Source organism: Salvia splendens, chromosome 8 (genome assembly GCF_004379255.2).
Source record: "Salvia splendens isolate huo1 chromosome 8, SspV2, whole genome shotgun sequence".
NCBI lineage: Eukaryota > Viridiplantae > Streptophyta > Magnoliopsida > Lamiales > Lamiaceae > Salvia > Salvia splendens.
The window spans coordinates 24,731,454-24,750,442 of NC_056039.1; the positions used below are offsets into that span (position 1 = coordinate 24,731,454).

General features: G+C 37.2%; 2 protein-coding genes across 5 annotated transcripts; one reads left to right on the forward strand and one right to left on the reverse strand.

Annotated features, from left to right (window-relative positions):
- Window positions 1-1,851: 1,851 nt before the first annotated feature.
- Window positions 1,852-16,332, reverse strand: LOC121744808 (polycomb group protein EMBRYONIC FLOWER 2-like). 4 transcript variants are annotated; one of them, XM_042138461.1, is made up of 21 exons: window positions 15,942-16,332; window positions 15,421-15,568; window positions 14,760-14,815; window positions 12,928-13,042; window positions 12,683-12,842; window positions 12,562-12,603; window positions 12,011-12,150; window positions 10,762-10,821; window positions 10,544-10,665; window positions 9,553-9,617; window positions 9,023-9,075; window positions 8,884-8,937; window positions 8,747-8,806; window positions 8,486-8,532; window positions 8,276-8,397; window positions 7,475-7,646; window positions 6,135-6,183; window positions 5,693-5,776; window positions 3,856-3,935; window positions 2,418-2,507; window positions 1,852-2,215 (listed from the first exon to the last, which is right to left on the reverse strand). In XM_042138461.1, the coding sequence occupies exons 1-21, from the start codon at window positions 15,974-15,976 to the stop codon at window positions 2,086-2,088; spliced, it is 1,884 nt and encodes a 627-aa protein (XP_041994395.1). In that variant the 5' UTR covers window positions 15,977-16,332; the 3' UTR covers window positions 1,852-2,085. The 4 variants fall into 4 exon arrangements, with proteins under 4 accessions (XP_041994395.1, XP_041994392.1, XP_041994394.1 ...); XM_042138458.1 differs by having other exon boundaries at window positions 15,421-15,589; XM_042138460.1 differs by having other exon boundaries at window positions 15,924-16,332.
- Window positions 16,333-18,210: 1,878 nt separating this feature from the next.
- LOC121745956 lies at window positions 18,211-18,789 on the forward strand. Its single transcript, XM_042139906.1, has 2 exons — window positions 18,211-18,613; window positions 18,779-18,789. The coding sequence occupies exons 1-2, from the start codon at window positions 18,211-18,213 to the stop codon at window positions 18,787-18,789; spliced, it is 414 nt and encodes a 137-aa protein (XP_041995840.1).
- The last annotated feature ends 200 nt before the right edge of the window (window positions 18,790-18,989 follow it).

Genomic DNA, 18,989 nt, shown 5'->3' on the forward strand with positions numbered 1-18,989 from the left:
ATTTTTGTGAAATACTGAAATATGCATTATGCATTCTTTAAAATCAAATTTGCAGTTCACTCTTATTTACATTTACTAGGTCTTTCAATTAAAAAATATATTCCTTAATGTATTAGGAGATTTATAAAGATATAGTAATAAAGAGAATCTTTTAAGTGAAGGCATACTGATCTTAAAAAGTTACTTCCTCCGTCCAAAATTAAAAGGGCAAATTGCCTTAAAAGTTTCAACCTTTTTCTATTTTCTAGTTTTTTCCATGAAATAAAAAATTGATGTATAATGTCATAAGTTTTATATTCTGTCACCATTTTCTCATGACGGATTTTCCGGCCATGAAGTAAGCTGACGTGTCTTTTTAAGCTAACGTGCTTGTGAGTGTATAAGTTGACGTGGCTACTGACGTATCAAACTGCCATAAAAGCCACAAACTATTCCTATTTTCTAGTTTTTCCCACAAACTAATTTTTTTTTAGCTGACGTGTCCTTTTATGCTGACGTGGTTGTTGAGTGTGTACTGACGTGTTAAAATTATGCTTACTCTTATTTTAACGCACAAAATCCTCAAATTTACCCTAATTCACTCTCCATTCTTACTCTAAATTCGCACCCCCAAATTCCCTTCACTTCACTCACAAATCGTCTGATGACGATGAGCACGGCGGCAGCAAAGGAGTCAATTTCTTGATTCTTAAATGCCGCCACGCTGACTGACTGCGACTTTTTCATGCTCTGCTTCCTACACTGTATAAATAATACTCTCTCCTTCCCTGAAATTTTGTCACATTTTTCCGTTTTCGTCCGTCCCACGAAGTTTGTCACATTTCCCCTCTTACAAATTTTGGTAATAGACCCCACATTCCGCTAACTTATTCTCACTCACATTTTATTATAAAACTAATACTTTAAAAGTAGGACCCACATCCTACCAACTTTTCAACTCACTTTACATTACATTTCTTAATATCCGTGCCCGGTCAAACTGTGACAATATTTAAGAGATGGAGGGAGTAGTAACAGTAAGAGAAACAACCCTATAATAGATCTAATTGCAATTCCCGCTATGGCACTGCCAGAGAGCTTCTTCTTTCCCCCTCCGCCGCCACTTGTGGCTCCAACGGCGACAATAGCCAGAGTTTCGGGGCACATGATGTCAAGAGTCTTCCCACAAAGAGAAGTGCCGAGAAATGATTCCTTTGATTTTCCCACAAGGCCTTTTAAGATGGTGCCATTTAAATTGTTGAAAGATACATTGAATTGGTCAAGATTTGAGAGTTAAGTGATTATTTTAAAATTTTAAAATTGAAATCAAAACCACATATTCAAACCAGAAAATTGGCTGAATTCGAACAAACCTAAAAATCACACATTCAGTTTGACTAAAAATCGATGCTTTGAAACAGTAAATATCACAATTAGATTACGGAAGAAATCACGACAGAAGGGAAAAGTAATCACGACAACAGAAAATGGGAAAAGTTTGTGGGAATAACCAAAAAATGGAAAAAGTTTGTAACTTTTAGGTTAATGAATTTCCAGCGTTTTCCATGTCAGATTTTAGGCTTGCCATGTGCACAAGATTTTGACTGAAAAACTTTATGGTCAGGTCAAATGGGAAATTCCAACAACCCGGTAAAGTCCATATATTTCAATATATCATTCACTGCATTCACAAAGCACAAACACTATGCATTTTTCATACATAGAAGCCCTGCTGTCACCATCTTTCCATTCGTTAAAGCTCATTTACCAGCAATGCTGCTACAGCCGTAGCTGTTTTATCTTTAGGGACGCCTCACCTAAACAAAACTACCGACAACAGTTTTTACATTTTGTCAGCAACAAAGAAAGACATTTAAATATAAATAACTATAAAATTAGAACTAGAGTTGTCATTGAACAATTGGTCCGGCGCAAAACTACCAAATAAGGGAAAAGGAGATGGTTAAAAATGAAAATTGATTATCTTTTCCAGTCGAAATATAAGGCACTTAGTTTAAGTAATGGTGAGTCGCCGCAGCCACACACATCAAAACTCAGTTACTTATGCCAGGGGGGAGAGATAACACACTCAGAATCACTTGTATATCATGTGTCTATGTCGTCGGTGTCTGCGTCTACCCCTTGTGGTTGCTCGAGGATTATATTACAAATGTTCATTGTACGAGCATCCAGAAGACCATGATTCCAGAGTTTAATCATAAATAATCTCCAGCACCTGCAAACGGTCAAAGAAACAGACTTGAATACAACGACCGGCAAAGAATAATGCTAAATAGCAGCAGAGGTAAATCATTGTTGCTACAGATGACCAGGTGTCAGTCTCGTACCAGATATAGAAGGAATAAATAAGATGGGGAATACAACAAACAACTCTAAACAGTTTTCTCATAAAAACTCAGCACAGTAGAAGAAGCTACCAAAGTAGTGCTGGTATCAGAACAAGGTCCTGTTTGTGCAATTCGGAGAAAGCCTCGCACGCCCAAGAAATATGACCATCCGCCAATACCCTGCCATCATGACAGAAAATACAAATGAAGTAAGAACAAATATTATGCAAGTGACAAAATAATTGGACACATGCATTTTTTGACACAAAAGATAAATCATGATGATCTACATGCTGTTGTACATGAGAAGTTTAATATAATGCAGCTAAAAAGTTCTTTGAATATCGAATGCTTGCTTCACTCAGCAAAAGTCAGGGTCCCCCTATTAAGAATAAAACTAACTAAAAGCAAACTGAATTGAGCAGTCGACAGCCCATCTTTGTGACCAAGAAAATTATATTACACCCACCATGAATTGGTTATACTAATACTTATGAGCTATCTGGAGTATGATTCTTTAAAAGCTCACTCAACCTTATTCAGTGAGACTCATTATCATAAACACAGCTCAAGCTTTAGTGACAACTCTTGGCTCATTAAGTCGTGAACAAGTTTGTCAATATATAGACAAGCTAGGTTGAATTCATAAAACTATTAGTATACTACTCCATCAGTCCACGAGGAGTACATAACAATTGCCTTATTTGGTGTCCACAAAGAGTATTATCACTTTCCTTTTTTTTAGGACATGACCCCACACTCTACTTTATATTTCAGCATTAAATACACCTTATTTATCAAACCCACACTTTTCCTACATAGTGAAATCTTAGTAATACCCTTTAGCCACTAAAAACACATCCACCAACTATTTTTTAAAACTTGTGCCGGCCAAATGTTATGTCCTCTTCGTAGATGGAGGGAGTATAACTTATATTATCATACTTATAGTAGTGACCAAGTAGGCAATGATCTAATCATCCTGTTCCGTTATAGAATAACTATGAATTTTAGTTGTACATGGAGTAATATTTTTGTTTGAGAAAAAATAATTTTCCTAAAATTATAAAAAAAATTGAATTGGAATATATACATTTTTACAAGGCTTGCTGAGCCTCAATTAAGCTTAAATGAACTCATGCCACATAAGAAAAATTAAACACATCTACACTCCACGGGTAGCAGCTAGTAAAAGAACTTGAATATCCATTTCTAAACCTATAAAATAACTGAATGGTAAGCAGAAAAGGTGAAGATTTTCAGTTGTTTCTAACCAAGATGATTAATGCAACAGAACAATAGAAATGCTCTTTCTATGAAAGATAATTTATCATTACTACATGGCAGTACATTAGTGCAGAGTCAATTAAAACATGCAGACATGTAGTGCCATACGTTTTTTGAACATGAATTATATTTGAATGCATGAATTGCCTCAACAAATTTGTGTCTGCATGCGAGCATAACATGGTATATGAGCAGATTCTATCGGGATGGTAAAATGGAAGAGATTAAAAAAGGTGCTGACCTTTGCTTCCTAACAAAAGAGTTCCAAAGATGCATCAACCGCTTCTCATCTTTTGTGACATCCATAAAGTCATCCAGCATCTGCTCCACATGAGTAAATCATATGCAAACTCAATGTGATGAATCTCAAAAAGAATAAACATGATATTACTTATGTAATGAAATTGGTATATAACCCATCTGGTTCCCTAGAATATTTTGCATCATGATCTTAGCAAAAAGAGTTAAACTGACGAAATACTTTGACTAGGTTATAGGTACTAAAAGCCGCAAAGGAAAAACTGAGGGACTTAAACTAGAATCAAATAAGTAAAGAATACAATTTCTGAGAACAAAATTTATTGCGGGATTAAAGAACCACCAGGCTGTTTTTTATATCTAATTTGACGTAGATCAGTAGATGTATTAAACCCCCAAAAAAATTCTGACCTCTTCAGATGAGATTTTTTTTTACAAATTCAACCAAGTTTTATTTATCAAGAACATATTTTATAGGTAGTTTCTCCCCAGAAAAAGATTCCTTACTCTATCTGGTCAGAAAATTAAAGGGTATATGTTATGACAAATACATGTACCCATAGGCAATAGTATCATGTTGACAGTCAATTTCACTAAATTAATTTGGCCATAAATTATTTTAGCATGTATATAATTATAAAGTAGTTCAGAGAAATTATATGTATCATGTCATCCTGCTGAAAGGTGCTGCAACGTTCACACAGACCAGATTGCTATAGTATTGCAACAGATCTTATACTTCTAACGTGAAAAGAACATTGAATTACATCAAGTGCAATCAGCTACACAGTGAGCCCCATAAACACAATTAAATTGTACTCCATATAATATTAATATCAAATGTAGATGGGACTGTTTAATAAGCTACAGTTAAAGTGTTCATTGCATATTTGCAAGTTTGATATCTCTCCGCACAAGTTTGTACTTCCTCCATTCCGCAGTAATAGAGGCGTTTCTTTTCGGCACGCGATTAAAAAAACTTGTGTTAAGTGAGTTAAGTAAAAAAAGAATAAAGTAGGAAATGAAAAAGGTAGAGAGATGAAGAGAGAATAAAGTAAGAGAGAGTAAAGTGAAAATAAATGTGATAATTTTTACTAAAAAGGGAAATAACTCCACTATTATAGAACGTACCAAAATGTCAAAATGACTCTCCACTACTATGGAACGGAGGGAGTACAAAATACATGAGCAAACTCACCATACATAGTAGACAAAACTACATGTTTGAGCAATTCAAGCCATTGTTGATTATACTAACTCCGTCTTTAAAGAGTAGAAACTTTTGAATCGGCACGAGTTTTAATGCACAATTGGTAGAGTGATAGAGGAAAAAATGGATAAAGTAAGAGAGATGAGAAAAAAATGGATAAAATAAGAGAGGAGAGGAGAAAAAGTAGTAGAATCACAGTATAAATTTATATTGTAATCACGGTAGATTATATCCCGTAATTATATTTATACATAGATTTTAGAATATTATTTAGATTTTATAATTTAAAAGTATATTAAAACCCATGTCATCCAGAAATGACCTATTTCTATGGGACGGATGAAGTATATTTTTGGTACATACCATAATTTACGGTATTGCCGCATTTGCGGATGAAAATTAATATTGTACCGAAAATCATGGTAATCATAAAATTTGGTATTTTCCGTATTTTTTAGTACGATGAGTCGATATTTTTCCCACCCCTTCTCAGACGTTGGAGTATTGACACAACCGTACAATCAAACAAGAGCAAATTGAACCACAAATAACAGTTCAATGGCAAAATATTCCGAGTAAGAAATAAGTATTTGTCAAAGAGCCTACATACCCTTCGGTCTTCAAGATCTACAACATCATCATCAACTTCATCCTCACTGTCGCGATCTGATAGGACTTGCGCCATGGCCATGGGCTGTAAAATTACCAAATCATCACTTCCAGATTTATTAAATTAAACTCTTGAAATTCTCTTAGCATAGCATATCACACTAGCTTTTCAATGCATTCATTGCTTTCAAAATGCACCACTGGATACCTTGAAGACATGCATAACCCAGCCTCAAAGTATAGAATAACTTTACATAGTAAACTTATCAAGTGAAGTCATTTGAAGACAGGTACAGCAACAGTGGCGCAACACAAATTTTAAGACTAAAGGATACAAAATACAGAACTGTACTGCATTGCCTGTGGTTAGAAACTGAAAAATATGACATGCACATTCATGTAGAAAGTTGATAAGATATAGAAATGATCATTGAGCCACTCACTTGGGCTCTGTGAGAGTGAAAGAACTTCCGCTTCTGCAAAAGTGCACGACTGTATCCGGAAAAAAGATAGAAATAATAAAATAATCAGTCAACTCACTTCTCTAAGTAGGGTAAAAGATCTGTCTTTAACGACTATGAAATATGAACTCTTTTAGTTGGCTAAATTTCAAGGCTTGATTAAAGATATGTATAAAGACAAACAGCTAAACCTCCAAAGTCTGAACTAAACGTATTAAAACAATTCAAAGAAAATATCATCCAATGATCCAAGTCACATGAAGATTGAGGTCTAATTCCATTTTTGTCTGTCCACCAAGAGTGTAGTGTTTCCGTTTCAGGAAATGTTGTTAAAATCGAGCTTTAGGCGCTGCTGCCATCGCCCCAAGGTGGGTGGGGCGAGCGAGATGCATGGGGCGCAGATGGGGTGCGTGGTGCAAGACTGGGGCGCCCTCATTTATGCCTATGCATTTTTACCTCTTTAAAATAACTGCACTCCTTAATTCATTTAACTCCCATCTCCCTTGACCCTCTCAATATCTCTCTCTTTCTCCATCTCTAACCAGTCAACAATATTTAGACGCACTTATGGAGCTTTATTGCTTCATTTTGGCCATTAAATATGTAATTGGTATTCCCTATGCTGATTCACAACTCTTGCACTTATACCTATTATTTTTTCTAATTTTCATCTTCCTTCATCGTTTTAATATATCTCTCTCCTACTGTAACTGGTTAACAACATTTAGGCTCATTAATAGTGCTGTACTACTTCATATTTCGTGATTAATGTGTCACAGGGACTCCCTATTCTCATTTATATATCTACACTAATATGCTTATTTTGCCCATTTAATTTCTTTCACTTCTCATCTTTCTTATTTATACCTCCACACATTAGGGCGCCCCAACTCATGGGACGAGCGGCTCGTCTCCATGTACCCCAGACTTTTACCTCAGCACCCCGCACCCCTAACAACACTGGTTTCAGGACATAACCTCCTCTTATATTTTTCCCTCGTTCACATTCAATACTTACAAAAGACCCACCACTTAATTTTACTTTTTTGCGAACCCAAAAACAACCTAACGAATACTTGTCCAACACCAATACCCTCTTATGGGACCCATCTCCACTTAAAATACATCTCTCAACATCTTTCTTAGAAATGTGCCCTCCCCTCGATACCACCCTCTGTGGAAAGGCGGAGTAAAAATGTAAAAAGCTTGGTAGCAAAAAAAGATAAGCCAGTCGAATCAAGCTAAAGGTAGCAAAGCAAGTGAAAATTGTTATTTATGAGTTGTGTGAGAATCTTTAAACTAAATCTGAGGACTTCACTTACTTTCTAGGATCAGAGAGTTCAACTGATAATTTCCTTGTCTTCGCAAACTGTAGTAATGCTGGAGGCGCAATGTTATTTCCAGGTAATGACTGGACACATTCAGGGTCCGCATATGAATGAGCAGTGGCAGATGAAGCTCTGGGACTGGATGCGTTGCAGTCAGCACTCTGTTCTACACCAACAAAAAAATGAGATGTGAGTTTCTTTTCAAGTCTATTAACAGACATATTCACATAATATTTTAAACATGATTATCTTAAGTTAATTAGCAATGCGTGACAGCTAAAATAAATGGTTACACAAAAATTTATCCTCATGTACAGCAATTTTCACCTTCATCTAAAGGCTATAACAAATATAAGGAGGCCAATGGCCAACCAGCGCAACCTAGAAAATTTATACATTTGAAACCCCTGTGCAATTAGATTTACAAGGACCAAATGCAAGAAACTGATCATCTTTTTGTTAAGCAGAAACCAATGCGGTTAGTCTTACACAATTCTTTCATAATTACACTAGTGTTCAGAGCATCTGGGCTTAGGCGACCAAATACAAGAAACTGATCACTTGTGAAGTTTAGAGTACAACCAACTGCTTTACACTTCAGCATGAAAACAAATAAAGAAAAAGATTAGCAATGATTCAATAACAAGGCTAATTTGTTGGAATAAATTATCGATGCTGTTAGTGCTGCAACCAATGCTTGATATGGTTAAATCTCCAAAGAAATTATCGATATACAAGAAATGGAATAAAAAAAGAAAATGAATAAATAACCAAGAAATATATTGCGTAAGTTACCAACAGTTTTTTCTCTAAGCTCAATAACTGATCCTGGCATTTCTGAATCTAAGACAAGAGGATGCACAAACTTCAGATTTTGCCTCGGGCTCTTCATTTTTCTATGCCGTGGTGCCTTTGAACTGTGTTGCACCCAAATTATTTAACAAAATTGAACTTTTATAAATCCCAAAGAGATTATTCTGAAAATATTTAGTCCATAAGGCATACCGAAGGAAAAACGTTTGTTCCTTAGGATCAACACCAGCTGCAACAGTCTGCACAAAGCAAAGTACAGGTGTTAGTTGAGTTCATTAATGCAATTGAGAGACATAAATTATACATTAAGATCTATTTCTCAGACTTGGGAGCGTCAATGCCCAAGGCAGATCCATGCGTATTATTATCATTTACTGCACAGAATTATGTAAGCACAAAAGTTACTAACAAACATGTGAAGTCAAAGACAGAGAAAAAAATAAACATACTGACCTCAGATCTCCATGTATCAGTCTTTACAGATATATTGACAGTTTGAAATTCCTCTGTTACCTACACATTTTCTTCATGAATCAGTGTAGTTCTTTACTTATATTGTAAAATTAATGACCTCGATTAAGTTTACCAACCCAAAATTCGAAGTTGAAAAGGTCATGGCAGGCGGGCAGATGATATTTGAGACCCTATGAAATAATCTTCAGGAATCAATACATGGTCCGGAGAGCAATTTTCATTAGAAAAAATATAGACAATCATATTTTACAGTACCTTAAAGCTTGCACATTTGACCAAACATAAAGGGTATGCAAAGTCCTCTGTTACTGTATATACATTTATAATGTCAGCCTTTTCACATGCAAATGCTCACACAAAGGTACATGTCAGAAATACTCTGAAGAATAATACTCCCTATGTTCCATAGTAGTAGAGACATTTCTTTCCGGCAAGGAGATTAAGAAAAAATTGTAATGTATTAAATAAAAAGATAATAAAGTAGGAGAGAGGAAAAAGTAGAGATAATAAAGTAAGAGAGAGGGAAAAGGAAAATGTGTTACTTTTTACTAAAAAAGGAAATGACTCTACTACTATGGAACACCAAAAATGGAAAAATTACTCTACTACTATGGAACAGAGAGAGTATACAATTTAGAATAGTCACTGAAACCAAACATGAGTTTATGTTGGGATTTGGATCTTATGAACAAACAGATATTTCCTTGAAACAAAGGCAAATCATGCAGGTAGAGAATCCAGAGGCACTTTTACAAGAATGGGGAACAATAGGAAGAACCTAATACCTTCAGTCCTCTGCAACTTGTTGTTATAGTATCTGTAGTTGAAAACAACATTTCCAGTCCTCAACCTGGATGGCAACCAATAGGATAGGTGAACCACCAAATTACCAAAAAGTAAAAAACATCTTGACCAAATTTTGTAAGGCAATGAGATAAGGATATGGAATGATGAATTTTCTTCAGGAAGGAGAAAGAAATTCAAATGAACATTTTATTTGTATTGTTTTAAGTCATGTTCCTTGTTAACTTGCTCAATATTATAATTGCAAATATGTAGTTCTCAATCCCAAATATTGGGAGATATACCCAAAGTTCACATGCCAAAAAGTAAAGAGAATAGGCAATCACATTCTTATCAATAATTACATTAAGCATTAACTTTGGCAATAATACATTTTTCAGGATGCAGAATATTATGGGAAACAAGAATTCATGATATTAATCATCAATTCTTTTTCATGACGAAAGAGGTTGCCTCAGTCATGCTGACATGTAAAATACCAAAGGCTCAGTATAGCAGTAGAGCAATATCCAGAAACTTAATAAGATAAGGAGAGTCCATAGTTATTGGTTATTGCAAGATTTTATAGTGAGATATCGTTTACAGGTGGTAACATGAATCACAAGAAAGCAAGCTGCATTTTATAGTGTGGTTGCTTAGGTTTTGGTTAGCTCAATACGTCTAAACATTCAAGCATTTGCTAGGACAACCCAGCTAAATTTGCAACGCTGAGAATAGGACCCAGGCCCCTTAAACAACCCATCTGCCCACCACCCCTTAGGCTGACATTTTAACTCAGTTTTAGGTAGTCCATGTGACGAATTGAAGTCAGAAAAAGAAACACCACGAGATGTTTGTCATGGTATATGGTAACAATGAGGTAAATTACTAATTGCTTTATACTGAGATGAGTGATGCCCAGTGGCTATTTTTGTCAGACAATGTGGATGGTGAGCGTTATATATTTGCATTGCGGTTATGCAAAGAATCTACCTGATAATCTGAGGCAAAGTAGAGGAAGGAACATCATTGTATGAGAATGAATCATAAGGAGATCTCTCTTTAAGCCCAACTTCTTCTGCTGCAACACGGACTTGCAGTTGTTGAGACAAAGCCTTTGGTAAAGCAGACAAACAAGTAACAGTTAACAAAAATGTTAACTAGGGCTTCTCTGGATATAAGAAAGTTGTCTCTGTAAGATGGGAAGATACCATAGCTCCAGCATGGGTACTATGAAATGAGAAGCATTTATCTTCTCCGAAACAGCCAGTCTGTGGAAAAGAACTATTCAGAAAAGGTGAAGAGAATAAAAATGAGGAATATGATTAAGGATGAGGATGACTAATTTACGAAGTTAAACATATTCATCCTTCTTTTTAGCCTCAATGATCCTGGGAACTGGGAGTCAGAGACAATTATAGTGAACAGAAATAGTTAACTATAAAGCACATGGCTCATAACAGACTTGATATGAATTGAGTATAAAACTACAGGTCTGAAGACCTCAAGAAGACATCTGCATTACATCAACATTAATAGGAGAAAATGGCAAAATGGGACAATTAATAGGCACTGGAGGGAGTAAAATGTGCCAGTAGGTAATTAAGGTGAAGATGATGAACTGGGTTGAAATTAAATATGTACAAGGGAGGAACAGTCTGCATAGGGAACAAATACATGAGAGAAAGAGTTGGGAGAGTGGTCGGGATAGAGGGAAAAAGAGGGTCAAGAGAGAGATAGAAGAAAAGGACAAAAAGGGGCATTTTTGTCTGGAAAAAAGACTTTCAATTATACATCCCCAATAGTTTTGGGACCATTTATGTAGTTTACTCATAAAAAAATGATGAATTAAAACAATGGAGTTGTGAAAGAAATTTGAAATCCTGATGCAGCCAGCACAGCTAAAAAGTGGAGTTGTGGCTGAAAATTTGGGACTGAGTTGTGGATGGCCTTAAGACACCTCCAATGTTCTAACAGGCACTAAGGCTATGCAGCACGCATGCAGCAAATTGGGGCCTAGCATCATCCTAGGGCAATAAAATGCTTCTATTTTTCTTTAAGGGAATGGGGGATGGATGGCCAAGGGCCACCAGAGGCCTTGGCAAGACCTATAGAACAACTGGAGACAATAACGAAACAGCACAAAATAAAGCTACTATTACAACAGGAAAAAAATAAAACATATATGTGAGAAAAATCACAAAACAAACATAATAACCATCCCATTCATGCTATTTTATCAATAGAAAATAACATATCTTAGCTTAGAAAGTCATACACAAGACAAAGGCATCCCAAGTTTGAACAGGTGTCCAGAACTTAGCAGACTCAATTCCACAGATTGGAAAAAAAACATATTTACAAGTTTTAGAAACATCGAGAAGTATAGATCACCATATTTAGTTTCATTATTTTTCAATGACATATGATGCAACCAAAAGAACTATCACTATTGCATACCTTCAGGACGCAGGAATGCAAGTCAACAGTCAACAGCATCTCAGCTCTCTCCCCACTGCTCAAGTTCATAGACTTTTCCCACGACAACTGAAGCAAATCCATTGGAATCTTACCCATGAAGCAGTGACCTCCAACATTAGCTATCATCATTAAGGAACACTTAGGCATGAAACCGAAAAAAACAGAAGGAAGAAACCAGAGGTGAAAGAGAAGATAGAAGAAGGAGAGGGCAGAACCTAAAGCCTCAATAGTAAGTTGCAATATAAAAGAAAATATAATACATAGTTTCTCTACCTCCTAAGATTCTAGTAAAAAAATCAAATTTTGCATTTTCAGATCATACAATTTCTTAAAAATCTGAAAACCAACCAAATTAGAGTTTAAGAGGGACCAGATTAAACTTTGATACTCCATTTCCAGTTGATATACTTGTTTTGTTTTTTTGGAAGAAGCGAAAACAAACACTAATGGCATCTCTCTGAACTCAACAGCTATATTACTGAAGCAGCCTAATCTAATAGAATACACCTATCAAGTATATTCTAACTCACCTGGAAATAATGGCGCATCCAGGTGCTCCTTAAACAATTCAGCTACAAGATAGCAGCAAAACATGAAAATTTGCAAACTTGTATAAGTTAATGTAGACGTCAAGTATGGAAAAAAGCATACCACAACTAACAAACAAAATTGTATTAGAGCCCGATTTGACTTCTGCTGATAGTTTATTAATCTCGGGAAGAATAAATTTTGCTTCATCCTGGTACACTGCATCATCTCCAGTACATTTAGTCAATATACATTCTCGACTAAATCGGTAAACTGCAGAATCCTGCATCAATAAGAAGTCAGGGAGAGAGAGAGCAACTGAAGGACATACCAGAAAATCTAATAAGTTCTACAGAACTCAACACTACCTCTACAAGTGCAGGACTATAAACGGGTCTAGCCAACATTATACACAAAGGTAATAGATTTTGAATTTGAGATTCATCATTTACAGTTGATGGTAGTGATATTGTCATTTCAATCCTACAAACAAAGAAATGCACATGTAAACTACATCAGTATTGCAAAAGAACAAAAAAATATATTAGGAAGCAAATGGATCAGCAGTGGTAAGTAATATTTAAGGGAGGACCAATGGAAGATCTTGCAAATATGTTTAGATTGCCCATTCTGATGGACCTTCAGACCCAATCAGTATTTTGGGGTAAAAAAGACAAAACATTATAGGCCCAACCAGTCCAAGATTCAGAAAAAATAAAATTGGAGGACACCATACAAAGCTTGTTATAAGAATATTATCACTCGTGGATAAAAATATAAATGGTTGAGCGATACGTGGAAGCGCTGTAAACATTTCCTATTATCATGGCATACAAAACATATGGTACGAAAGACATGATAAATAATGAAGAAGGTGCCGGAACAGGAAACAAAACAAATAAATGATAAACATTGCTCCTATGACTAAGAGGTCATTATCCTAAAAGGCCACAACATAAATAGCAGAACTAAACTTTAACCTTAAAACCAGACTTTATAAAAGATTCCAACTTGAATAAAAATCTAAAAGATAAACCTATCTCAAAGACTCACCAATGATGAGACTTTTGCCAGCAAGATTTAACTAAGTAACAATTAATAAACTAAAATTTACTGCTGCAGATCATTATCAATACCCCCCTTGTCGAAATAGCTTTGCCCACAAGGCTGGAATTGAAACCGGCTAAGAGGGGCTCATATTCATGCTTGAAGAGATGAGCAAATGTGCAGACTCACATAAACTCCAAAAAAGGCAAAAAATGAAAATTGCATGACAAGCCGAAGTGCAGTGGGTGTGAACAATTGGATGGAAAGAATTGGATACAATGGAGGCAGCGACAGATAGTGGTTGTGGCTCAACGAGGCACGACTTTACCAGAAACAAACAAGGTTACGTCTGGGGCGGAGACATAGGCGTGGACAACAGCTTAAGAGCCATCACAAACTGTGGTCGTGGCGGTGGTGGAGGGTTGGACTTCAGCGAGACGCTGGCGCAACATCGAAAGGTGGAACCACAAGAAATGGAACTTCCTGATGTTGAGGTGGTTGCAGTGGGGTGCTGGCGCACTCACTTAACCCATTAACCTGCAACTCGGCTTATTTTCCCAAAATGGTTCAGCCTATTTGACAAAAATCCAACCATTTACATATTTGAAATATGGTTTTAATATTTTTCAACTTTCACATTTATCACATTCAGATTTAGAACGCGAACTCTCTCTCTCTCAGCCCCATCTCCACTGCCCTAGCCCCGCTACCGCCCGCCACCTAGCTCCCCGCCGGCTTCCTAGAGAGCTTTATAGTGAATTGTTTATTTAATTTCACATTTAAACTTGAGGCAGATAGGAGGAAAACATACAGTACATACTTCAGCAAAATAATACTTCCTCCGTCCCACTATGAGGCATTCCTTTTGAGCATGGGATTTTAGAAAATGATGTTAAGAGAGTTAAGTGGATAGAGAATAAAGTAGAAACATGGACAACTCAGAGTGCGAAAACCCATTAGTGACAGACGGTAAGATAAAAGACCTTATCTCTTATGAACATATATTTGGCGCATGATGTTAACTATATGGACTGTATACATTTGATTCATGATGTTAGCAATTCATGACTAACATCTCATGGCTGCTGAAAATTAAAAATTAGGTGTAGAAAAACAAATCAAAAAAAGATTTAATATATTTAAGGAGTTCTACCTTTTCTTTTCTTTTGCTTGTATTTTGTACCGTAAACATCTCTGAAGAAAGGATGGCTGCAAAAGAACCTGTCTTTAGTTAGATTTCATTATCCAAAATACACTTCCCAACAAGCATATACATGAAAGATTGGAATGAAATGAAACAAAATTCATTGTAGGTGGATAGTTTATCAACGATAACCAAAAAGTCAATAAATAAGTATTAATATGTATATCAGTATATGTACATATTAATTCACCATTCATGTGCTGCTACCAAATGAAGTAACTTCCCAAGAAATAGCATTGGATATTTCCATCATCATATTCAGAAAGCTACTTAAATACTCCCTTCATCCCATAAAATATGTGCACTTTCCATTTTCATCCGTCCCACAAAAATATGTGCATTCCATTTTTAGAAAGTTATATCATTTAAATAATGTAGGTCCCACTATCCACTAACTCTACTTTAACTACCATTCTACTCCTTTCTCTTACTTTACCATATCATTCTTCTCCTCTCTCTTACTTTACCAATTTTGTCTTAATTCACGTGTCATCCCCAATGCCCATATTTTTATGGGACGGAGGGAGTATTTTTTTGGAAAAAAGAAATAACATGAAAAACTAAGACTCTGAAGAGGGCGCAGGCGCGCAGCAAAATAGAAGAACCTTACGTTTCTGGCAGCACGGCGCTGAAGAATGTTGTACAGCTCAACTGGCTTGCAATAAATTGAGAGGCTTTCCTCAGCTGCAATTTGCTCTTCTGGAGACAAATGCGCACGGGGATCTTGTCGACACATATGGTCCACACCTCCGGAGTAACTGCAGTTGCAAAAACAATTCCTGTTCCAAGATAAGATTACACTGATGATTATTCTGGCCAACTGCAGATACAATTCATGTTCCACGAACTAAAATGCAGAGAATATCCTAGTTGGCCTCTAACAATGACATTTCAAATGCAGTCAACTTGGTTGAAATTTAAGATGCCAAAATCTTGAATCTAACTGACATTCATCAAATTAAAGACGGGGAAAACGTATTTCCCGGTTCATAACCAAGACTATTTTTCGGGAAAGGAGGTAGTATCTTAATCAATGTTATACCCCGGACAGAAAATATAAAAAAGGGCAAAGAATGTAAACGCCAATTACAGAATCAGCCACTCAATGCACACATCGGAATAAACACTAACGCAGTTTCACGAGCCACAAGAGGAATGCCCGGCATCCGTTGCTAGGGCTGTTATAAACTTTAATCAAGACGACCGGAAAAGAGGCTGGAGCTCGGCTTGTGTAGTCCAAACCATCAAATTCTTCTTCCTCTTGCAAATGCCAACACAGCCACTTAAATGAAAGCGGCACTAAGTTAGTGCCGCTGATTCGCTGAATAGATGCTATAGTCTAGTCATACTCGCCAACTCCTCATCCTCCTCGCAACGAAAACATGTGATCTAACGGGGCTAATTCATCCGATCTTTGTGTTCAAATTTGGATCGATGGAGAGCGAAGCTCCTTGCTCGTAACCTTCAGTGCGAAGAATGGTGGAATGCGGTAAAATTGGAGTTCGAATTTTAGGATTTAGGGTTTATTTGCACGGTAAGTAGGAAACTAAAGAGCATTAAAACATTTAAATTAATGCTTGACTGTGATAAGGCCTATTTCATGCATCGGTTTAGGGGTAAAATGTATGCTACTAGATCAGTTTATCGCACAAAACGTGTTAATTTTGCAGGAATGCCGCTTGATCAATGCAACATGACCAAGCTGATCAAGTTGGTACAAAAGGCGAAAAAGGCCAAAAATCGGGGGAATGATCAAAGGGGGTGATCAAGCAGTTAGGCGGGGACCACTGCGTTCTAGAAGAAGGACACGTGAGGCTAATGAGCTGGATGATGATCATTCTGTTATCAAGGATGACGTTCTAGAAGGGGACACGTGCTGAAACGCAAGACGCAGGACGGAGCTGAGTCATCATTTTGTTATTGAGGAGCGACGTCATTCTAGAAGGAAGACACGTATCAATCGATGAGACGCTCGATCATAGCGTGAGCGAATATCCTCTTCCGAGATTGTTATCCAGCTGAAGGTCATTGCGGCGAACATATAAATAGAGGATGTGCCACCATAATGAAGGATCTTCTTTTTCAGCATCTTCCTTTTAATTTCTTTTATTTTTCTTTTTTCCGTTCTAAGTTGAGTTTAGTTTCCAGTTCCAAAGTTAAGCTTAGTTAGAGAAAGGTTCAATTAGAGAGAGAGAGCGCGACAGAAAGGGAGCGCGACAGAATACTCAATATCTGTTCGGCGTCTTCTCGAAGTTTCCGACCGAGAACTTCTCGGCTTTACTCGCTTTCTTATTTTCAGAAGTTCGTAGCTTAGTTTAATTCGTAGTTAAAGAAACGATGTTTTTGTATTCCGCATGTTCACGGCACTATTATGAGCTTTGGGTATAAAAGTCGAAGTTGTTTTGTTTTCGTCATCTTGTTTACTGTTCCAGTTCAGTTTCGCTTTCAAGTCTTCGATCAAGTGTCCGAATATTTATTATGTTGAATGACAAAGTGTTTGTGTGTTTGCGTAGCGTGCCTAGGTAGTTAAGTCCTTATTTTAGCCTGTCGCTTACTTGATCCATTAAATTTTGTCAGCATGATGAGTAGTTTGATCAAGTAGTTAGTTTACATTCTGCCTAAGGTAAATCTAGTAGTTAAAAAACTCTCAAATTAAAGCGTGGCAGCAGCCGAACCCTGTTCACTACTCACACACTCGATACACCGGTTTCTCTGTGGGATCGACCTCGTACTTGCCGCTTTACTATTAAAGTAGTGCGAGTTTGGGAGTTATAAATTACATTGGTGGCGAGCGAGAGCGAGAACGCCTTGATCAAGTGGCAAAGACATTTGCTAACTGATCCATCCGATCGGTTATCTTCTATATAACTTGATCAATCCAAATCACTCCGCGTCCGTTCCACCAAAAATGGCGCTGTTGCTGGGGAAGCATGGTGTTATTTCATGGATGTGTTTAGTGCATAGGTGTAAATAGTTTTATTACTTTCTTTTCTAATATGTTTTTCTTTTGGTTCATAAGAAGGTACCACCACGGCGGACACTGGAATCATCCTCTTATGGGGTGCCACGAGCCATTATCTCTGATCAGGGAACTCACTTCGTCAACAGAACCATCAAAGCCTTAATGAGAACGTATGGAGTCCACCAACGCCTATCCACACCTTACCACCCGCAGTCCAATGGCCAAGCTGAAATATCGAACAGATAAATCAAGGCGTTCTTAGAAAAAACGGTTAACCCCACAAGAAAGGATTTGAGCCGTCGTCTAGAGGATGCGGTCTGGGCTTACAGGACCGCTTTTAAGACGCCGATCAGAATGTCCCCATACCGGCTGGTATTTGGGAAGATGTGCCATCTGCTGGTGGGAGTCAAGCATCAGGCTTTCTAGGCAATTAAAGAAATGAACCTAAATGCCGAGTCGGGTGCTGAAGAGAGGGGAATGCAACTGCAAGAGCTTGAAGAGCTCCACCTTGATACCTATGATTCGGCCATGTGGTATAAAGAGAAGACAAAGATGTGGCATGACAAGAACCTTCGCAAGAAGGAACTCAAGGTGGGCCAGAGAGTGCTTCTTTTCCAGTCAAGACTCAAATTGATGCCCGAGAAGTTGCGGTCAAGGTGGATAGGCCCTTATACCATCGTCTCCATCAGAGCTAATGGAGCAATCGAACTCCAGGGGAGCGATCCTGACTCGCCTTCCTTTATAGTGAATGGACACTGGGTGAATCCATGCAGAGATGGAATGGAGGCATCTGTGGTGGACGACATTCCACTACTCGTGCCTAACTCTCGTCAGTACGCAGGTAAAAGGAGTGACCGGGTACTCTTGGGTAGTCTGCTTGATCAAACAACAAATTTCTTAATCTATAAAACTGATCAAGTGACGTCCTAAGGGAACTCAGTCAAGTCCTTGGTAGTTAGTGTAAATATTTTTCATGTGTTAGTTTTTAAGCTTAGGTTTTAAACAGTTAAGAAGTGAGGAAGAAACTGATCAAGTGGTACTATTTGAGTTTTCATCTGGAATTTATTGTCCACTTGATCAGTTGAAATTTGAATTTAATTTGTGGGCTACAGTGGTTGAATTGATCAGGGTAGGGTGATGACAGGACGTGTACACTCATTGAAAGGGTGCCAGAGAGTACTAACTGCTGCATTAGAAAATATGTACTGGAGAAAAGA